This window comes from Drosophila yakuba, chromosome 2L, assembly GCF_016746365.2.
Source record: "Drosophila yakuba strain Tai18E2 chromosome 2L, Prin_Dyak_Tai18E2_2.1, whole genome shotgun sequence".
Lineage (NCBI taxonomy): Eukaryota > Metazoa > Arthropoda > Insecta > Diptera > Drosophilidae > Drosophila > Drosophila yakuba.
This window is the reverse complement of record NC_052527.2, coordinates 18,255,459-18,276,317: the sequence shown is the minus strand read 5'-3', so window position 1 is coordinate 18,276,317 and position 20,859 is coordinate 18,255,459. Positions and strand designations below refer to the sequence as shown.

Genomic DNA, 20,859 nt, shown 5'->3' with positions numbered 1-20,859 from the left:
GGAATGGCTCCGTTTTTTTTAATGTGTCTTTTTCAAATCAAGTAAAGTTCCTAAAAAAAGCAAACTTAATTCTTTAAAACAAGTCAAATTCATTTTTCAAAAGTTAGGACATACCGAAATGCTGACTTTATAATAACAATATTATTTAATGCTTTTAAATTCGCAAAATTGTAATCCAGAATTGAAGGGATTTACTAATATTTTCTCGATTGATGTTATAACAATCTCAAAAAAAAGCGTTGCACAAATTTTATTTCAAAGATTTGTATTTAATAAACAATAATATTACAATGGTTAATATAAAAATGTTAATGCATTGTTATATACATAGCTATTAATGGAATGCCCTACATTCTTGCTCTAAAATGTAGTCAAAACTGATGAGGTACAGCTGATGTAAACAAATTAGAATGCTGGAGATTGCTGGTAAATAAACCAAAATATAATCGTGTTTAACACTCAGAATCTCTTTCTAGCACAACTTCTTGCCGTTGGTCTTTTGTGGGGCGTTACCAATCCGTTTATTCGCCTCGGCAGTCAGGGAATCGAGTCGGTCAGAGATAGGGGCTCCAAGTGGAGCAACTTTATCCAGGAAGCACGCACAATCGGCTCCCGGTGGCGCTACTGGATACCCTTTGGACTCAACCAGTGCGGAAGTGCTTTGTACGTATGGACGCTCCAGAGGGCCAGTATTACAGTGGCGGTACCAGTGGCCAATTCCCTGAGCTTCGCATTTACGGCGATAACCGGATATGCGCTGGGGGAAAAGCTGCCGGGAAGGAGTAAGCTAAATGTTTATGTATAACTTATTGCCATTATATACTATATCCTCCCTCAGAAGTCATCCTGGGCACCCTGCTTGTCTGTTGTGGAAGTATCCTGATGATTTACGATAAGATTCTGCAGGAACAGGCTCAGTACCATCAAAATATAACATTCCAGTGAGGTTACCCTAAACCCAAGGCCAATTGTCTTTATTGCATTCGATAAAAGCATCATAAAATTAAAGGTTACAGCACAGGTCACTTTAAAGAGCCTTATGTACCGCCTCCACCAGCACTTCCATGCTCGTAATCGGAGTCTGGGGCGTGATTCCGTGTCCCAAATTGGCGATGTAACGTGACTTGCCGAACTTATGCACCATTTCGGTGGTTAGGTTACGCAGTTCGTCAGGGTCGCGGTACATGTCCTGGGGGTCTAGGTTGCCCTGCAACGTAATGTTAGGTCCGACCAAAGTGCGTGCCTCCAGAGGATCCACAGTCCAATCCAAGCCAATGACATCGTAGCCCAGTTCGCTCTGCTCCTTCAGCGAGTGCCCAGCACCCTTAGCGAACAGCGTCTGCAAAGAAATTCCATTTAGTAAGCACGATGAGATGTTTTAGTCCGATTTACCATGGGAACCACGGGGATGGCCTTCTTTGTAAGACGGTCTACCAGCTCGTCACGAATTCTCTTTAGGTAGGGCACTCCCCACTGTAGGAACTGCTCCTTAGAAAGATGCTCGGCGGAAGATTCGAACACCTGCAGCATTTGAGCGCCAGCTTTCACCTGCATTTCCAGGTAGTCTACAATAGCGTCGGTCAGCAGGTTGAGGAAAAGCTTGGAGTCCTCAGGATGTTCGTTGAGCCAAGCTTTAGCTTTTGACATGGTCTTGCTGCCACCACCCTCGATCATATATCCCATCAATGTCCATGGCGCTCCTGTAAAACCGATTAGCGGCACTCGACCTTCCAGCTTGTGGCGCATCATGGTGATTGCGTCACCCACGTAGCTGAGGCGGGACAGGGCTCCGTCCGGCGTAAGGCGCTTCAGGTCCTCCGGAACCACAATGGGCTGCGGCAGTACGGGACCCACGCCCGCATGCATCTCCACGGTGAGGCCGAGTGCCTGCGGAATGACAAGAATGTCCGAAAAGATGATGGAGGCGTCTAGGTCAAAGCGGCGCAATGGCTGCATGGTCACTTCGCACGCCAGTTCCGGGGTGCGGCAGACGGTGAAAAAGTCGTGCAGCTTTCGCAGCTCCTGGAACTCCGGAAGGTAGCGCCCCGCCTGACGCATTACCCACACGGGCACTCGGTCCACCACTTCGCCACGTGCGGCCCGCAGCAGGTTATCATTCTTGAGTACGGGAAAGGGCTGAAACTCAACTCCAATTCGGTCAGTTTTCACGTTTTTCAGCAGGAAAATACAGAAACACAACAATCGAAGTCCAACCGACATGATGTAACTGTGGAGGTCTTCAGATCAGCTGGGAAACTCACCTTTGCGTCTTTCATAGTGACTATTGACCGTCAAAAAGGTTGTAGAAAGCAAACGCAGTTATTTCCACTGATGAATCCCGCAAATTTGATGAAATCCGTGATGGAATTCTGCAATCCTGCATGAGTGTGCGTTCTGCCGGACTTTGTTTACGTTTTCTCTTGGTGGTGGGATAATTCCGATAGTCGCCGGAAGATCGATAATTGGAAATTCTTGACAGCTGTTAGTTGGCGCTTTAATTATTCAGAAATCATTGTTTGACTAATGAAAAGTTATTTCATTGTGTTTGAGTGGGTTTACTTGTCAAGTTTTCGTGAAGATAATCAAGATTCTGATATACGCCTTTAATTTTAACCAGTTAAAAGGTTTTCTGGTTTCGACGGGCTTTATAATTGCCTATTAGTTCAATAAAACGGGAAATATACTTTTAAAAAATAATCGATTCATTAGCTGCTACCCCAAAAGCACCTAAAAATTACCAACCGCCTGGTTTAATTTTTGTAAACAATTTATGTAGCCAGCGAACATGGAACTTTTGGCCAAAGTTTTCTCCCAGCAGGATGAACTGATGACTCTGGATGGAGGTTACAAGGATGAGTTCGAAACCTTTAAAGCACTGGCCTCAATGCCGGCGGAAAAGCTGCAGAGATTCCAGCAGCTGGGGCTCAAATTGATGCAGGATTTAGAGCAACCGCACGACAGAAATAAGTGCGCAGAAAGATCGCGAAATCTGCGCGAGAAAGGCAACCTTGTGTTAAGAGGTTCTGCGACTGGATCCTCTCAAGACGCCGTCCTGAATGCCTGCAGGCTTTATACGGGAGCAGTTTTCGAGGCCGAGGATGCTGTGGACGAGCTGTCGCTGGCGTTTGCCAATCGAGGAATGGCTTTGCAGGAGTACGGGTACTACAGAGAAGCCTACGACGACTGCGTCAATGCGCTGGAGTGTGGATATCCGGAAAGGCTGCGGCACAAGGTGATCATGCGGCAGGCCTACTGCGCCTGGGAGCTGAAAAATATTGCTTCCCTGGAGGAACACTTGGATTGTCTAGAGCAGCTGCAGCTCAACGAGAGCTTTCAGCAGCAGCTGGAGAAGCTGAAGCAGAAACTGGATCTACTAAAGAACCAACCCAAAGAGCAGGAAACTCAAGAGAAAGTGGAGGAGAAGGCTTTAGGGGAAATGTAAGTTTCCAAATTGATACTGGCCATTTTTTGGTTCGTTACCTTTACTATTCAGCCTTACAGATTCAGGTCAACGTGGACGATATATGGTGGCTAAGGACACCATTAGCAAGGGAAAAGTAATCTTTTCCGAGCGAGCCTCCTGTTTTGTTCCACTTGAGCAACATCTTATTTGCCAGCAATGCGCCGCCAGCTTGATGAGCGCTCCCATACCCTGTCCGAAGTGCCATCAACGGGTCGTCTACTGCTCTCGGAAATGTCGGGAGGCACACTCGGCTATCCACAAGTTCGAGTGCGCCGCCTACAGAAAGAATCTGCTCAAACTGTTGGGCGTTTCGCATTTGGCCTTGCGACTGGTTTTGTCCTACATTCCCTATATAATGCCTCATTTGGAGGAGAGGACCACTGCAAAGGATATTTGGGATGAAATTATGAATCTATCCCGAAAACCGGAAGCGAGTGAAATCTCTCCAGAGTATTTGAGAAGTCTGCGCATGGTCAGTTTATTGGACCAGGCTTCCAAGGCCGAGTTAACTTACCATATCCTCTGTGCCAACTTCCTTCAACTTTATCTGAAAGGACACACTGATTTCTTCGATCAGTTCGGCTCATTGTCAGCCAGCACTGAAGATTGGCAACTGATAATATCATCACTGATTCTTCGATTCGCTGGTCAGTTGCTGGCGAATGCGCATGTGGGCTATGCGTTACTTGCTGTTGGCATGGAGCCTAACGAGTTTATCCTGCTGCAGCCGGATTTGTGGCAAAAGCCTCGACACCTGAAACGCGGGAAGCTGCACATTTTATCCCACTCGGAGAACATTACAGCTATCAATCTGCCTTACTTAAGCTTGTGCAACCACGCCTGCGAACCCTCGATTCGCACCAAGTTAGATGGCTGTTCCGTGGTGAACTACGCTGTAAAGGACATTTCAGATGGCGAGGAGATCTTCAATTGCTATACAGGGACTTACATGACCAGCTCAAAGCTTCAGCGATTTGAAGCCCTAAAGGAGATCTACAAATTTGAGTGCGCGTGCGCTAAGTGCACAAAAACTGATCCCGACCAAAACTATGTAGGTTTTTAATCCAAGCCAAGTCATTTGTAAATGTGTTTCTTAACCTTTCAGCTTTCTTTCCATCGTTATCGCTGCGAGAAACCCAACTGCCGACAAGAATTCATCCCAGACGCCAGAGTTCAAAGAAATAATCTCATCTGGTGGCTGGCATCCAATGCAGAGAACCCGATTATTTGCACAGTGTGCCAGGAGCGTCAGGATTTCGCTTGGTATAATGAGTTCCTTGGTCTCATCGGGAGCTGTGCCGATTCGTCGAAACGGCAGGATCTTTTTAAGGCATTCGATGATCTAGACAAATGGCTTGTGGATTACCACAGTCTAAAAAGAATTATGGCCGCGGAACTGGTAACAGCGTGTTTTATAAAGATAGATGGTACGCTATAGCTTGCTTTTGTAATTTCGTAATTTATAAACTACTTCTCAATCAGAGGGAACTTCGATGGATGAGTCGGAGTATGAAGATCTTGCGAGGATTATCCGAAAACAGCTGGAGGGCACTGCTGCGCAGTATGGTGATACCTCCATGGAATACATTGCCCGCATGACCTATTTGTGGGATATCATAGCCCAGAAGAAATGCCGCACCAACGAAAAGGAACTACAGATGAAAGGTAAGGTGAAATATCTGGCTAGCGAGCATCGCGAGGTGTTCTTGAACTATTACAACGATTTTATTGAGCAACAATGTAAATAACGATATACATACACGCATTAAATTCACTAGTTTCGAGCTACAAGCAGTATGCACTGGCACTTTTTTTACCTACAACTAATCTGAGTTTCCCAACGGGCATTCATTTACTTTTTCTCTAGATGAAGTGGGAGGCATACTCGTGGGGCATTACACCCCGTCGTGGGTAGAAGGTGTGGGTGGTGGAGAACTTGAGCAGGTTGGTTATGTCGCTGGTGTAGATGTCGGCAAAGCGGAAGAGGCGTCTTGAGAAGTACGTAGGGTTATGGTAGGTGCGGAAAACGCTGCCAAACTGTTCGTTAAACACGTTCTTTGTTTTGTTGCTGTGAAAGGTTGGAGAGTGAGTGAGGTATTATCGTTCGCTATTATACAAATGTATATTATCGTACCGCAACTGATCACGCTCTTCCATCCACTCCTTCAGGCAAATCTGAGCTGCCTCGCTATCATCGTCCTGGGTGTCCTCGATGAGCTGCGTTAGCATTTGCAGCCAGTTGGCGCTCATCTTAAAGTCCTTACGATTGAGGGTTTTAATTTCGTGCTGCAATAGGGAAACACCCTTAGAGACTTTTGGTCTTAATGGTTTTATATAAAACACCCACAGCAAGTTCACTGATGATAGCTCCTGTCCTCCAGCTGTGCTTAAGAGTAACATCTGCTAGATCGCTGTACGGATGATCTCCGAAATAGAGGACAGAGTGACCACGCCAGCCCTTAAGCTCTTGAAGCTGTCTCACCGAGCCCTGGAAAGAACATCGGACTACAGTCTTGGTTACTGAAATTGGAATGGGAAGCCTTACCTCGTAGTAGATTTTTCCCTTCTCCAGCTTGAATACCCGATCCCAGAGGTGCGACTGAGTTCGCTCGTCGAACAGCCTTATAGGTCGAGATTCGTCTGTAAAGAACTTTGGTTTGCGAGCCTGCACGATGACCACATCAAAGAAATCACGCCAGTTGGAGCCCACCAGAAAGGACATGCCACAGTTTCTACAGATGCAGACATTATAATTAGAGAAATTGTCAAATTGATCAAATTTCCTTAATTTCCTTACACAAACGAGTACGGGCTATTCGTGACTAGAAAGAGATTCTTGCCCGCCTGCTGCAGCTTCTCGAAATACTTGACCAGTTTCGGGTTTCGTTCTATGTACTTCTCGGTGTTCCGCATAACCTTGCCGTGCATTATGGGATGGCAGGAACCCATGGCGGTCCTGGTGTCATGGAAAACAATCTCCGGATTATAGTCGATGCGATTGCGTTCAAAATATTCGATTACATTGCACAGCAGGCACATTTCAGGTACAGAAAAAAGGTCGGCCAATTGAACCATTTTGGAGTTGGTGTTATGCTGTGCGGAAGGAGATTGTAAATCACTGATTAGTAAAAACAAAACCAAACGCAAGCCAGGTGATAAGATATAGAAACGAACCCGGTAGCTATTGTTGGGCCCCTCCACGTAGGCAATGGGCAGCAGACGGTTGTGGTAGAGCTTCAGCACCTCATCCGCCTCCACTTTAGTTCGTCCCCTGTAAACCGAGCCCAATTGCAGCTGCAGGAAGCTGTCCAGTTTCACCAGCAGCCCCTTCTCCACGTCATAGTGCAGGCCACGCACCGCAAAGTTCGGCTCGTATTCCAGCTGGAGAATGTCCTCCGGGTAGCGGAACCTCTTCACCAGCATCTCGCGGGCTAAATTGTACAGCAGGTCCTCCAGGATAGGCTTATAGCAGGCCAGGGTGTAGTCGTAGTCGAATCCGTACACCTTCACCTCGCTGAGGTCGAGCTCGTTGCAGGCGAACACCGCATCTGGATGCACATCAGCGGGCAGCTTCTTGGCTGAAAATGTCAAGTGGTGCAAATCGGTGGTGTTACTAATGGGACCACTTTGTAGCTGGGTATTTATAGATCGTGCACATACTACGCATATATGCATATGCCTGCGACTGGTTGAGGCTTACATTGGAACTTCTTTTTGGTGGCTTCGTGAAGCTTTTGGAAATCACTCACTGTTTTTAGGTGCGAGATCTGAGCGGGCGCAGCTGGAGCGGAGGCTCCCCCGTCCGACGCGAAAGCGCGCGCCTCGGATCTATAGTTCGGTTTGCACGGCGAGGCGGACAGGCTGGAGATGGAGTCCCAGCTCCGGAGGACACCACCAGCTCGCAGGAGCACATTCTGCCGGAGGAGCGCGCTGACGATGGGACTGCCTGCCGCGCACATTTAACTGGTTACTAAATTGCCAATTAAGCCCGTTTGTTATGTACACTAAGTGGGGAGGAGTGGGTTGCATGTGGATGGGGTGGGGTGTGACCGCACAGAGGGCCCCCAGAAAATACCGACTTGCGGTTTGACTTACTCTGGTCATAAGCGTATACAAATTCATGAACTTAACATATTTAAATTCAAAACTACTGACTGTAGCTAATCTAATTACCAATTAGATACTTATATTTGCAGTCATGGATTACCGTAAACATTAGAAAACAAGAGAGAACGCTATAGTCGAGTTCCCCGACTATCTGATACCCGTTACTCAGCTGGTGGAAGTGCAAAGGAGAAATTTCCACACTGAAGGTTTTTGGCGCTTTGTGGGCGTTAGAGTGGGTGTGGCAAAAAGTTTTTTTGCAGATCGATAAGTATTAACAATACTAATTAAAAAAAGAAGAAAAATCTAAACATTTTTCAAAAGTGTGGGCTTCGCAGAGAGAGAGTGAGCGTGGCCACATGAATCGACAAACTTAAGCTACGTCTATGTCTCTGGATACAGTCTCCAGACTGCTTAATCTCAACTTTCTAACTTTTGTAGTTCCTGAGATCTCGACATTCATACGGACGGTCAGACGCACGGACAGACGGCTATTGATCCTGATCAAGAATATATATACTTTATATGGTCGGAAACGCTGCCTTCTGCCTGTTACATACTTTTCAACGAATCTAGTATACCCTTTTACTCTACGAGTAACGGGTATAAAAAGTGTAAGAGTATTAGAAGCTACAATAAGAAACAAATTTGTTATAGTGATTTATTTTAAAGCTAAGTATACGAATTAACGTTATTTATAACGTTGTATATATTCAGTTACGAGTTTAAATTTTAACGGAATTATATCGAATATTTATCCGTTACCAATCGGCAAGATTGCAGGTTCTGGTAGTAACAAGACATATTACAGCTTTTCTGGTATAATTCATTGTAGGCGTTAGGGATTTCTGTATATCAAACACAAAATCGTGATTTGTTACCATTCGTTGTGAATGACAAGTAGTCGTGACTGAACTATCGGTTTCTGAACACGCTTCCAAGCGAATGCATAATATTCATTTTCGGCAATAATTAAAAATCCACGAGTGCAAACAAATCTGAAGTTATTTTCCCAGCAAACAAATACAAACGAACACAAGGCACAACTCGGAACCCCAAAAGAACCGGAAGAAAGTTGAAAAGGAGGGCGACGAAGACCCACTACATATTCTGCCCCCTTGCCCGTGTGTGCGTGCGTGTGTGTGGTAGTAGTAGTATTTTTTCATTTCTGTTTTCGCTGTACGTGCGGATTGATTCATATTGTTTCATTACGTGAGCTATTGCAATATTGTACATATTCAGCCGAGGACAAAGCCAATCGGATTTATCCCAGAACATGAACCCAAGCTTATTGTTTATTTGATTTATGCGTAAATAGATGCCGCCTGCGATGTAGAGCTGCTGATGGCCCCTTTTATACGGGGGCCGCGGCCAACGAATCTACAGACCCAAAAAAGAACAAAAAAAAAAAGAAGGAAGGCAGAGACAAAAACAAATTACGCCGTAGCTGAAAAGAAAAGCGCCAAGAAGCAGAAGAAGCAACAGCGAATACGTCAAATATCTCTAATCTCCAATACAAGTGCAAACTAAACGTGTGTGCTCAACAAAAAATTCTAGTGGCCCCCAACAAAAGCAAAGCAACAAGAAACATCCGCTGAGGAATTGACAACTGATACGTAGAATTATGAACGTAGAGAGCCAACTGAAGACACCGCTAACGCACATACGAAATCTGGTCAAGCACGTGAGCAAGCGAAATTTTAATGAGAGCAGCGAGCAAATAAAGCAGGTGGGTGCCCAATTTATTCTACTATGTTTCCACGAACCATTTCCAATCCATTTTGTCAACAATAACAACAACTAGGTGGTGGGGGTTAGAGTTGCCAAACCGAAAACATATCGCACCTGGCCAGAGTTGCCAATTGTTCGCACTCACGAGTTGGCTATTGCCGAGAGCACTATTGCCATTTCACTCGCTCGTGCATTTTTGCCGACGCCATTACAGTTTTTGGTAAAGGCAACTGAAAAAATTTCTCTGCACGGCGTTGCGCGTTTTGTGAGCGTTTTGTTTAAGCTAAAAGTCTTCTAGAATGTGTAAAACCAAGCTAATTGTGTGCGCTTAGCCACGCACATATTTCGTGAGTGGTCGGCAGTGTGAAATTCGCAGCGGAGTAGTGCGAAATCGAGTTGCAAAAATCGAATTGGGAAGCCCAAGCCAAGCGAAGGGCTTTTCGGCCCCGAAACTTCTTTTTTTCATTGCCAATCGAGAGACCAACTTGAATAGTAAGTTCGTGGGGCAAATCGCGTAGAAATATTAAGTGCGGCCGCTTTCTTTTCGCTAGAGTTGCAATATGTCGCACTTTTTCCTGTGACCCCCTTCCTTTCTCGCACCGTCATGCTCTCTCCTCTCCTCATCTATGTAACGTTTCGCCAGTGCGTGCGAGCGAGAGGGCACAAGGGTAATTTGTTGTGGAGCAGCTGCGACGGCGGGGCCACAGCTGTTGTCTCGCTCCCCCGCTCGGAGAGGCCTTGAGTCCGGACTCCGAACTCCGGATCACATATTTCAACAGTTTTGGGTCCGGATGAGGGACAGGGGATATCTGGCAACCTCGCAGTTTTCCCAATCAAATTAGTATCATAATAAATACTTGGTTTAGTATGGCCCCATATACCCATCAATCCTCTAAAATGATATGTTTGGGATGTAATATCTTACAGATCCTGTCTGACTGTCAAAAAAAGTCCCTCCACATTATAATTTAAAAAAGGATAAGAACAAAACGAAATTGATATACTCCAGTATTCTTAAATACTCAATAATCTATGCTTTCATTTCAAACAGTCTGATAAGTTGCCAGTTATTTATTGTTTTTTACTGTTGGAACACTACGTGTGTTAGAGTACTAGAATAACAGAGATACACGGAATTTATGGTAATAAGGGTGTAGTAAGAAGAGTATAGCAGTCTGAATACATTCCACAACTTAGCAATTAATGGTCAGAAAATATATTAACATAGCTTAACGATAGTCCAATTTGTGATACAGTTTTTCAGCGGGCTATAGCAATGAAGATATTCTCAGGAACCCACTTACAGTGGAATTTATTTGTTAAAATTTAGATTCCTCGTTTAAAAATCGAATTATCTAAAAAGAGTGATTTTAATTTTTCATCGGAAAACCAATAATGACTAAATGATTTTATTTTTGAAAACAGTTGCCTTGAATTAAAAATAATCCCTCCAAAATGTTAGTTTAGATCTCGCCTTGTATCCGAAAACACATTTCCAGCTGGACAGAAAAATTGAGACACTCACAGAACATAATAGAACCTGTCAAAATTTCCAAGTTTGCGATGAAAATCACATAAAAAATCCCGGTCACCGCAGAATCTGAGGAATCGTTTGAATCATTCACTGTCCATTATACAGTGATATGTGTCCCAGATTGCGGGCAGTCGCTGTCAAGGCACTTCTACTGGTTTCAAAACCCTGTGCAATGCATCTCTCCGATACTAAACCAACCGATACTGATAGCTTCTCCGACTTCTTGCAGTTCGTTAAAGAGCACGGCCTGGAAGCGGATCGCAGCAGCCTGCGCCACCTGTTCTCCGTGATCAACTTCAGCGATCCCGCGCCATCAGTTACCGCCCAGCTGCAGGCGAAGCTCTTGGGCGCCCAATTGCAGCGGCAGCTGCAGAGTTCCTCGTTTGTTTCCAACATCTGCTACGCTTTTGACCAGTACTTCGCCAGCAATCAGAAGGTGAGTTGTGTGTAATGCCTAATAAGATTTAATAACTTTGGATACTAATTCCTGAGCAGTCCATAAAGGCTGCTGCGGTAGCGGATCTCGTTGGCCAAGTCGCCCGACTGACCGGCATCAACAAGGTTTGTGAGTGCGTCTTTGCCTTGGCCGTGACCCACTCCTCGTACACAGAACTCAGGCATTCGGCCAGGAACAACTTAAAAGGTAGCCTCAGCGAACTGATAGACTCTTATTTGGGTAAAAACAATAGCAGCCCGGCTAGCAGCGGTCTTCAGGAGATCTCCTTCGATCTACTGCAGTATTTATTGTGCTGCCTTAGCGAGTACGTAAAACCGCAGCTGGAAGCACAGTTTTTGGTCAAGCTTCGGGAGGAGTTTCCGCGCCAGGCGGTACCGCTGGTTTTAGCGCCGTTTCTGTACGGCTCGACGACGGCGACGATTGCGGGAGCAGGTGCCAGCGAAACGGATGCGGAGGCCGAAGCGACGACTAGCAGCAACAGCTCCAGTTCCGAGGCAGATGCTCTGAACGAGGTGGGAATCGAGGATATTTATGACCATTTAAGCGAAATAATATTTACCAACCAGGTTCGTAAGAAACTTATAGAAAAAGACAATTCGGTTATTAAATCTTATGTTACAGGGCAAAAATAATATTATGGACACATCTTGGATTAATCTAATCCTTGAAATCGGTTATGAATTTACATCGAGCGTTGAAGAGTGCAAGAATCATTTGTGTTCCCGTGAACGAGAACGCGCTGAGCTCCAGTCCAAAGATGTCGCCAAGATCGTGGGTCTTATGTGCCGCCGGCACTCGTCCCTGCTCGATTGTAATGTGAATCTACCGACACCGGCCAACTTCTGGCCTGGTCAGGGGCAGGGCGCTGGCAGCAACAGCAGTGGGTCTTCTCAGACACAAATCACTCCGCAGCAACAGACCCCAGGCAGCAGTAACAACAACGATGGCAGCGATGGCAATTCGTCCAGTGATAAGAAGGACAAGAAGGAGACGACGGATGCCACGCAAACTTGGAAGCCAGATGTCTTTGTGCAGGCGCTCAAGGAGGTGGTGCCTCAGCTTAACTGGAAGGACGTGTGCATGGGTAATATTTAGCTAATTGCTTCGCAATCGTCAATCTAAAAGAATATAATTCTTAATTTTTAGAACTGGATCATCCCGAGTTCGTGCTGAAGGATCGTATCGGTTTGGAGCTATTGCTCACCATCCTTCGACTGGCCACTGGCTCCAACATATTTCCACATCCAGAATGCATTTACCGTCACTGGGCAAACACGGAAGGTCAGCTGTCGCTTATCGCGACAATGCTGAAGAACCCCGATCTCTTCTCCTTCGCCGACTTTGTTTTTAGCCAACCAGCGTTGGATGTGCTTAAAACGGCTCCGGATGCGGACAACAAGGAGATCTCGGCCTGGAAGTCGCTTCACCTGGTGGAGGTGTTGCTCACTATTGCGGACAAGGGATACTATACGCAGGTCCATGAGCTGTTCAAGTTCCCAGCGCAGAACTGTCCCGATGTGCTATTTTTGGCCTTATTGAACACAAGTCCGCCTATGACGCCACTACGTCAGGATCTGTTTAACCAACTGATACCAACGTTCCTTGGCAACCACCCCAACTCAAACGTTATCTTGGCTAGCGCCTGGAGCTCGAACAACTTCCAACTTCGGTCCAATATCATGAATGCTATGTCCGAGTGGTATCTGCGAGGCAATGAGTTCGATCAGGTGAAACTGTCGCGAATTCTGGATCTTGCTCAGGATTTAAAAGCGCTATCGGCGCTGCTTAATGCCCGCTCCTTTTTATTCATTATCGACCTGGCTTGCCTTGCCTCTCGACGCGAGTACCTGAAGCTGGAAAAGTGGCTTACTGATAAAATTCGCGAACATGGGGAGCCTTTTATGCAGGCTATAATCAAGGTTCTGCACCGCCGCTGCCCACAGGTTATCAACGCCAAAGTGCCAGAGGACCAGCTGCCTCCGAAGCAGGCGCAGCTCTTGCCCGAGACAGTTACCACCATGATCAACTGTCTGCAAACGTGCATCAATAACTGCATGCAGCCGGAGATGGTCGAAGTCATCATGCAAATGACCGCAAACGTGGCCATTATGGCTAACAAGGCGCGTGCTCAACAGCAGCAGCCAGGATTAGTTCCGCCGCCTCCACCAACAATTCTGCGCGGCCATCGTGGTATGGATCTGCCAGGGGGCATTGTCCCTCCGCCACCGCAGCAACCGTTCTCCGGAAACCTCAACGCGCAGATGTTCGGACCTGGAATGGATCCGCTGACAAATATGTCCAACAACATAGCCGGCCTTAACCTGAGCGGCCCGAACGGAGCATTTAATTTTGGAAACATGCTGAGTAAGTGGCATCCATTTGCAAAAAACACTTAATCTATTACATATGTTTAATAATCTTACGTTCTTTGTGCAATTTCAGCCTCTCCATCGCGTCTGATGACTCCGGGAGCCAATCCCTATCCGCTGAACCTCATGCAGATGCCACAGGCTCCACCACCACCCAATGTAGGCAACCTCGGCCGCATGCTGCCAGGGGGTCCACAACAGCAGACTCCAACGCCGACTCCAACAGCCCCTAATCCAAACAACCCTGTGATGGCCGATCTCCAGATACCTGTGTCGAAGGAAGTTGAAGACGAGGTCAACTCATACTTTCAGCGCATCTACAACCACCAGCCGAATCCAACGCTGTCCATCGATGAAGTGCTGGACATTTTGCAACGATTTAAAGAGTCAAGTAACCGGCGCGAGCAGGAAGTCTTTTTGTGCATGCTGCGCAATCTTTTCGAGGAATACCGCTTTTTCTGTCAATATCCAGAGAAAGAGCTACAGATTACTGCGCAGCTATTTGGTGGCATTATTGACCGCAACCTGGTGCCCACTTTTGTAGCGCTGGGTCTTTCTCTGCGGTGTGTCTTGGATGCTCTCCGTAAGCCCGATGGATCCAAACTTTACTATTTCGGTGTGACGGCACTAGACAGGTTCAGAACTCGATTGCATACCTACAACAAATACTGCGAGCATATCCGCTCCATTCCTCACTTCTCTGACTTTCCGCCGCACCTTATTCAGTATGTGGAATACGGAATGCACGGCCAGGAGCCGCCGCCGCAGAAGTTGATTGGACTCAGCAATACGATTCCTTCTGCGATATCCAGCGGACCAGCAACGGAACCAATTTACAGGAACAGCTCGATGTTAGGTAATTATGAGTAATTTTCTTAATCTTTTAATAGATATATAATCAAATCGATATAGACACTTTTGAAAGCTAGACGCAATCCTCAGATAGTAACGTTGACTTCCACTCTTGTTTCTATAGGCAATATGCCCGCTGCCACCCCGGGATCGGGGCCGAAATCAAGCGCTGCTATATCACATGCCACGAGAATGAAGTCAATCGCCAATGCCACCAATATCGACACACTTTTGGTGGCCAACCAGGAAGAGAAAGTGACTGTGCCACCTGAACCTGTACAGGACAAAACTGCCTTTATTTTCAATAACCTGAGCCAGCTGAACATACCGCAGAAGTGCGATGAGATAAAGGAGATTATGACCAAGGAGTATTGGCCGTGGCTAGCGCAATATTTGGTCCTCAAACGTGCATCAATGGAGTTCAACTTCCACACACTCTATTACAACTTTTTGGATGCACTCAAAAACGGCGAGATTAACCGATTCGTAACCAAAGAGACCCTACGCAACATCAAGGTACTCTTGCGCTCCGATAAGGGAGTTATTAATTTCTCCGATCGTAGTCTGCTGAAGAACCTAGGACACTGGTTGGGCATGATGACCTTAGGTCGCAATCGCCCTATCCTGCAATTGGACCTAGATCTTAAATCCCTTTTGGCTGAAGCTTACCATAAGGGCCAGCAGGAACTGCTTTTTGTGGTTCCTTTCGTTGCCAAGATCCTTGAGTCGTCCGCCAAGTCTCGTATTTTCCGATCACCCAATCCTTGGACAATGGGTATTATGTACGTGCTTGGTGAGCTTCACCAGGAGCCAGACCTCAAGCTGAACCTCAAGTTTGAAATCGAAGTTCTATGCAAAACACTTAATTTGGAGTTGGCCAAGTTGCGACCAGTGATCTACCTGAAGGATCCCAGTCGTGCTCTTCTTATTGAACAGCAGATGTCGCAACCAAAACCGAAACAACTTGAGGCAGTGGTTCCTGCACCCACACTACCGCGTGAACAGCAATCCCCGGCACAGCCTCCGCCGCCACCACAACAGCAGCAACAACCGCAGCAGCAGGCACCTCCACCGCCATCTTCTGCGGACGTGGACGCTCAAAATGCGGCCGCCATGATGATGGCAGCAGGAGGAGCTAATAGTACTCCTGGATCGGTATCTTCGCCTAATCTACCCACCGATCCCAGCCAGGTGGTACTACCGCCACCAGAGCCGCGCTATTCGTACGTGGACGTAAACGTGAGCAACTTCCAGCTTATTGGTCAGCAGTTGGTACTGCCACCCAATACACCGTTCCTGCACGCCAATCCCGGAATCAAACATATTGTGGTCAACGCCGTAGAGCGCACGATAACCGACTGGTTGCAGCCTATTGTGGACCGAAGCATCCGAATCGCCTGTGCTACCACAGAGCAGATCATCCGCAAGGACTTTGCCTTAGATGCTGACGAGAACCGAATGCGCACTGCCGCTCATCAGATGGTACGAAACCTGGCCGCCGGCATGGCTATGATTACCGGTAAGGATGAGATAGCGCGTGCTATTAGCCAGAATCTGCACAAAGCCCTGCTGTCGGCTCTAAATGGGATGCCCAGCATGGCGGAGATCCAAGCTGCTGCTATGCAGCTAGCAAGCGAAAATGTTGAGCTGGTTTGCGCTTTCATTCAGAAAACATCGGCTGAAAAGGCAGCGGCTGAGATCGATAGGCGCCTAAGCACCGATTTCGAGACCAGGAAAATTGCTCGTGAAGAGGGCAACCGTTTTGTGGACGCCCAGATCCTTAGCTATCAACAGGAGCGTCTTCCAGAAGCAGTGCGTATCAAGGTGGGCCCGGCTCCAGCTACACTTTATGCTGTGTACTCGGAGTTCGCTAGAAGCATACCTGGCTTCCAGCAGATGAGCGATCGGGATATTGCTCTATTTGTGCCCAAGCCGACGGATTTGTCCCAGCCAAATGTGTTTGCTAATGATGAGAGCAGCATGGTATACGCGGAACTGGCAAGCAAAATGGAGACCTTTATGAACACGGCCATTGGAGTGCCGTCACTCCAGATCCAGGCTAGCAAGATGCACATGCTTCTCAACGCGTTGATGGCGACGCGTCGACTGCGTGACCAAGAGTCTGCCTTCAACCTGCTGACCCGCGCGGTGGAGGGTTTGACAGAAGGATTGGTTAATATGCATGAAAACATGGAACAAATGAAGCTGTATCAAAATATCCATCTCCGTATCATTGGTTTGCTGCACAACAGTTTTGGTGCTCCAAACACAGAGCGAGCGGTAACAAAATGTTTTTTCGACATTCGAGAGGAGGCGCGATATAACGTGGAGGCAGCTCGCGCGCTGATTACGTCGCACTTTGTCAATCTCAATCAGTTTGACGGAATGCTCCGCGACTGCATGGACAACGGAAACAATTATGTGGCCACATCGTTCGGTATCGCACTGCTGGAGCGCCTAATCATGGATGATCGAGTGATTAACATTGTTTCGGACAACGAATTCATGGCCACTGTTGAGCTTCTAGGTAGGCTAACTCAGCATCGCCATCGGTATCCAGAATGCATTGTGAATGCTATTGATACGCTCTGGAGCGGAAACTTTAACTCAAGCAGCGACTACAGCCCGTTCAACGGCAGTGAGCGCTACTTGTCGGGAGCTTCCCACTACATCCACTCCGGCATGCACCACGTCAGGGTAAGGACGAAATATTATTTTGTTTTATAAATTAGAAAGTAAATTGCTAACGAAACGCTTTCATTAGTCATGCGATACAGATGATCCGCCGGGCTTGCAAGAGAAGACAGAGTTTTTGCTTAAGGATTGGGTTGCACTGTATACACAACAGAACCAGCAGTCTACACGCGATGCACGCAACTTCGGAGCATTTGTTCAAAAGATGAACACATATGGAATTCTGAAGACGGACGACTTGATTACCCGCTTTTTCCGCCAAGCCACACACATTTGCACGGATGTGGTGTACAGAATGTTCGCCGAGCCAAGTTTACCAATCAACCAGGCCAAGAACAAAATATTCCAATGGATCGATGCGTTCGTCCACCTAATCGCAATGCTCGTGCGACACTCAGGTGAAGCAGGTAATCCAACTACGAAGATCAACCTTTTGAACAAGGTGTTGGGCATTGTTCTCGGAACGCTGCTTAAGGACCATGAGATGCGCGGCGTGAGTTTCCAGCAGGTTGGCTACCATCGCTTCTTCATGATGCTGTTCATGGAGCTGTGCTCGGCCGATGTGATTCTCGAGTCTCTTATGCACAGCATTGTGTCGGCCTTCGCTTACACATATCACTTGTTAAATCCCAGCGTGGCTCCGGGCTTCTGCTTTGCTTGGTTGGAGCTCATTTCGCATCGCGTCTTCCTGGGCCGCATCCTCGTCCAGATTCCCGGGCAAAAGGGCTGGCCGCTTTACGCCCAATTGTTGCAGGACCTTTTTAAATATCTTGCGCCCTTCTTACGCAACACTGAGCTTGGCAAACCAGTCCAACTTTTGTACAAGGGGACGCTGCGTGTTCTACTCGTTCTTCTACACGACTTCCCGGAGTTCTTGTGCGATTATCATTTTGGGTTCTGTGACACCATCCCACCCAACTGCGTCCAGATGCGTAACATCATCCTGTCGGCGTTTCCGCGCAACATGCGCTTGCCCGATCCCTTCACGCCCAACCTAAAGGTTGATATGCTGTCGGACAGTAGCAATGCACCTAAGGTGCTTAGCAGCTACATTATGAACATCCAGCCGCCGAACTTCAAGAAGGATTTGGACTCGTACCTCAAGGCTCGGGCACCGGTTACTTTCCTCTCGGAGTTACGTGGTCACTTGCAGGTGACCAGCGAGCCAGGAACTCGATACAATATGGCACTGATGAATGCTCTGGTCATGTATGTGGGTACGCAGGCGATTGCGTTAATCAGGTGAGTTCTAAAAGTAAGGTACTCTGCGAAACCGTTTGCTAATCGAGATAAATATTTTTAGAAACAAAAACTTTGTGCCGAACACCTCAAACATAGCACACAGCGCTCACATGGATATCTTCCAGAATCTTGCTGTTGATTTGGATACGGAGGGTCGCTATCTGTTCTTGAATGCGATTGCGAACCAGTTGCGCTATCCCAACAGCCACACACACTACTTCAGCTGCGCTGTGCTACATCTGTTTGCCGAGGCCAACTCGGAGGCAATTCAGGAGCAGATCACTCGCGTGCTTCTGGAACGTTTGATCGTGAACCGCCCGCATCCTTGGGGACTGTTGATCACTTTTATTGAGCTGATCAAAAATCCCATCTATAAGTTCTGGGACCATGACTTTGTGCACTGTGCGCCAGAGATTACCAAGTGAGCTCGCCTAAGAGATGGCTTTTTTTAAATTTTTTTATTATTAATCAAATTGATCCACACCGAATTCCCGCTAGGCCTATTATATGTAGTTTGTCGTAGATTTGCATTACACGCAAAAACCGAACCTGGCTTATATCATATCTAACCCAAATACTTACCTAACTTACATTTTACCACCCCTTCTGTTTTCAGATATTTCGGTGAATGTTTGATTGTAGTTAAGCGGTTTGAGAATTCAATTGGCATTCAGTGTGCATCGTAGCAAGAAATCAAGTTCAGGTCTTAAAGCGAATCAACCAGCCCCATTCCACTCATTTTGCATGTTACCTTTCTTTGTATTCGTTTGTAAACTCATATTTTATACAATTTAGCATTAATCTATGAAAATAGAACTTTTTAGTAAGCAAATTTATTCTTTTCACAGAGCAAAACGACTTTATATTAAACCACAACGTGTTTTTCATATTCCATAGGCTTTTCGAATCGGTGGCTCGGTCCTGTCTGGCCAAGTCGAACGTCACCCAGCAGTTGAACATGCCCGTCGTCGATGGCGAGGCCCAGGAGGTAGCCAACATCAACTGAGAAAACGCCACCGTCCGACGCTTCTGCCTGGAGATCTGCGCGAAACCTAGACGCAGGCAGTAGCTGCCTGGGCAGCACACCACCACAACACCACACCACACAGTACAGCATTCATTGAATTCTACTAACCATTACTGTGTTTAGTTCTTAGCAAATCGTTTTAAGGAGACAGTGAAATCAGCAACAGCACACACAAACATTTACAAAACAACCGCAACAATAAGAATAGGGAAACAGCAGGCCAGGCCAACTGCTGTGCTGGAAACCGAAATTCGACATGTATTTAAACGAACGGAAGCGATATTTTAAATGCCTCCCCCTCCGATGGGGAATGTTACAAATTTTTAATTGAGTTGTATTATAAATGGTAGATGAAGGCGTTAAAGTGTTGATGACAGATACTGTGTAAAGAAATCAATCAAACAGATTAAAACAGAAAAGCGAAAAACAAAAGAAAAAAAAAAATGAAAATCGAAAAATGAAAAATATTTTCTACAAAAAAAATGGCAAAATGTACAATGAAAATGCGAAAAAACTAACAAATACGAACGGTCACATATGAAATTTGTGTACACATATTGAAAAGCTATGGAACCAGGAAGCAGAGACCGAGTTAACCTACTCTCAACGCCGCTGAGAGCGATATTTATAGACGTGAATGAAAGAGCAGAAGCAGAAAGTTGAAAAGATCCTCAAGTCAATAATAATTCGAGTTGTCAAAGTAGCTTACCTTCCAGCCAACTCAATGATGTATCATTTGCAAATTCGTAACCTCTAAGAGTCCCTCAGTTAGTCTACTCGTATACGTTAACTTTTTAAAATGTTTCCGCACAACAAGAGCAGCCACTGCAACATTAACCAGAACCAACCAATGTTTGATCTTCTTATACGCAATGTATGCGATACGTTTTGTTTTAACCTACATAATTTTATGAACTGATTATTAACTGAAATGGAAATACATTGAACACCTCTAGCTTGTTAAACGTATAATCGATCCCCCATGTAAAGATAAACGCTGTTAGAATCAGAAAGATGTAGAGAGAGCGCGGCGCGGAGTCGACGCCATTATCTATATAGATCAGATCTTTATATATATAAAATATGTATTTCTTAATATAAATACGTAACGTAAATCGAGTTCGAATGATGCGCAGTGGGTGCAAGTGGAAGAGCAGCGAAGCGAGATCGATTCTAAATTCATTATCCTACGTTAGGCAATTTGCGAGTTATGTATGTACGTGTTATTCAGTCCCTCTCCCACTCGACACTCGGCAGCCTGCAGCAAAGCAACTCTATTAGTTTGTAGTCTCTACCGCAAATGAACATTGTATTAACGCAAGTCAAATCTATTTTGAATTAAACTGAATTGAAGCCTGAAGCTGAGTGAAGCAAAGTGCACATGTA

General features: G+C 46.2%; 5 protein-coding genes across 12 annotated transcripts; 3 read left to right on the top strand and 2 right to left on the bottom strand.

The window, feature by feature from the left end:
- The first annotated feature begins 328 nt into the window (after nt 1-328).
- LOC6528777 (transmembrane protein 234 homolog) lies at nt 329-962 on the top strand. The gene is made up of 3 exons (XM_002089775.3): nt 329-426; nt 477-782; nt 839-962. Exons 1-3 carry the CDS (start codon nt 411-413, stop codon nt 943-945), a joined length of 429 nt encoding a protein of 142 aa, XP_002089811.1. The 5' UTR covers nt 329-410; the 3' UTR covers nt 946-962.
- Nucleotides 943-2,420, bottom strand: LOC6528776 (uroporphyrinogen decarboxylase). Of its 2 annotated transcripts, XM_002089774.3 has the most exons (3): nt 2,262-2,420; nt 1,393-2,136; nt 943-1,339 (listed from the first exon to the last, which is right to left on the bottom strand). In XM_002089774.3, exons 1-3 carry the CDS (start codon nt 2,274-2,276, stop codon nt 1,028-1,030), a joined length of 1,071 nt encoding a protein of 356 aa, XP_002089810.1. In that variant the 5' UTR covers nt 2,277-2,420; the 3' UTR covers nt 943-1,027. The 2 variants fall into 2 exon arrangements, with proteins under 2 accessions (XP_002089810.1, XP_015054060.1); XM_015198574.2 differs by lacking the exon at nt 2,262-2,420 and having other exon boundaries at nt 1,393-2,255.
- Nucleotides 2,421-2,537: 117 nt separating this feature from the next.
- Nucleotides 2,538-5,260, top strand: LOC6528775 (SET and MYND domain-containing protein 4). Of its 2 annotated transcripts, none has more exons than XM_002089773.4 (4): nt 2,538-3,438; nt 3,494-4,514; nt 4,569-4,890; nt 4,946-5,260. In XM_002089773.4, the coding sequence occupies exons 1-4, from the start codon at nt 2,786-2,788 to the stop codon at nt 5,209-5,211; spliced, it is 2,262 nt and encodes a 753-aa protein (XP_002089809.1). In that variant the 5' UTR covers nt 2,538-2,785; the 3' UTR covers nt 5,212-5,260. The 2 variants fall into 2 exon arrangements, with proteins under 2 accessions (XP_002089809.1, XP_015054261.1); XM_015198775.3 differs by having other exon boundaries at nt 3,295-3,438; nt 3,502-4,514.
- Nucleotides 5,167-7,505, bottom strand: LOC6528774 (5'-nucleotidase domain-containing protein 3). Of its 2 annotated transcripts, none has more exons than XM_002089772.3 (7): nt 7,164-7,505; nt 6,638-7,041; nt 6,261-6,556; nt 6,009-6,195; nt 5,811-5,951; nt 5,598-5,749; nt 5,167-5,531 (listed from the first exon to the last, which is right to left on the bottom strand). In XM_002089772.3, the coding sequence occupies exons 1-7, from the start codon at nt 7,420-7,422 to the stop codon at nt 5,327-5,329; spliced, it is 1,644 nt and encodes a 547-aa protein (XP_002089808.1). In that variant the 5' UTR covers nt 7,423-7,505; the 3' UTR covers nt 5,167-5,326. The 2 variants fall into 2 exon arrangements, with proteins under 2 accessions (XP_002089808.1, XP_015054059.1); XM_015198573.2 differs by having other exon boundaries at nt 7,213-7,354.
- A 979-nt stretch (nt 7,506-8,484) lies between these two features.
- LOC6528772 (CCR4-NOT transcription complex subunit 1) lies at nt 8,485-20,833 on the top strand. 5 transcript variants are annotated; one of them, XM_015198776.3, is made up of 10 exons: nt 8,485-9,296; nt 11,062-11,268; nt 11,328-11,855; nt 11,911-12,373; nt 12,436-13,653; nt 13,732-14,514; nt 14,635-17,207; nt 17,275-18,446; nt 18,508-18,867; nt 19,063-19,278. In XM_015198776.3, the coding sequence occupies exons 1-10, from the start codon at nt 9,192-9,194 to the stop codon at nt 19,130-19,132; spliced, it is 7,479 nt and encodes a 2,492-aa protein (XP_015054262.1). In that variant the 5' UTR covers nt 8,485-9,191; the 3' UTR covers nt 19,133-19,278. The 5 variants fall into 5 exon arrangements, with proteins under 5 accessions (XP_015054262.1, XP_015054263.1, XP_002089806.2 ...); XM_015198777.2 differs by lacking the exon at nt 19,063-19,278 and adding an exon at nt 19,344-20,833 and having other exon boundaries at nt 8,486-9,296; XM_002089770.4 differs by lacking the exons at nt 8,485-9,296; nt 19,063-19,278 and adding an exon at nt 19,344-20,833 and having other exon boundaries at nt 10,780-11,268.
- The last annotated feature ends 26 nt before the right edge of the window (nt 20,834-20,859 follow it).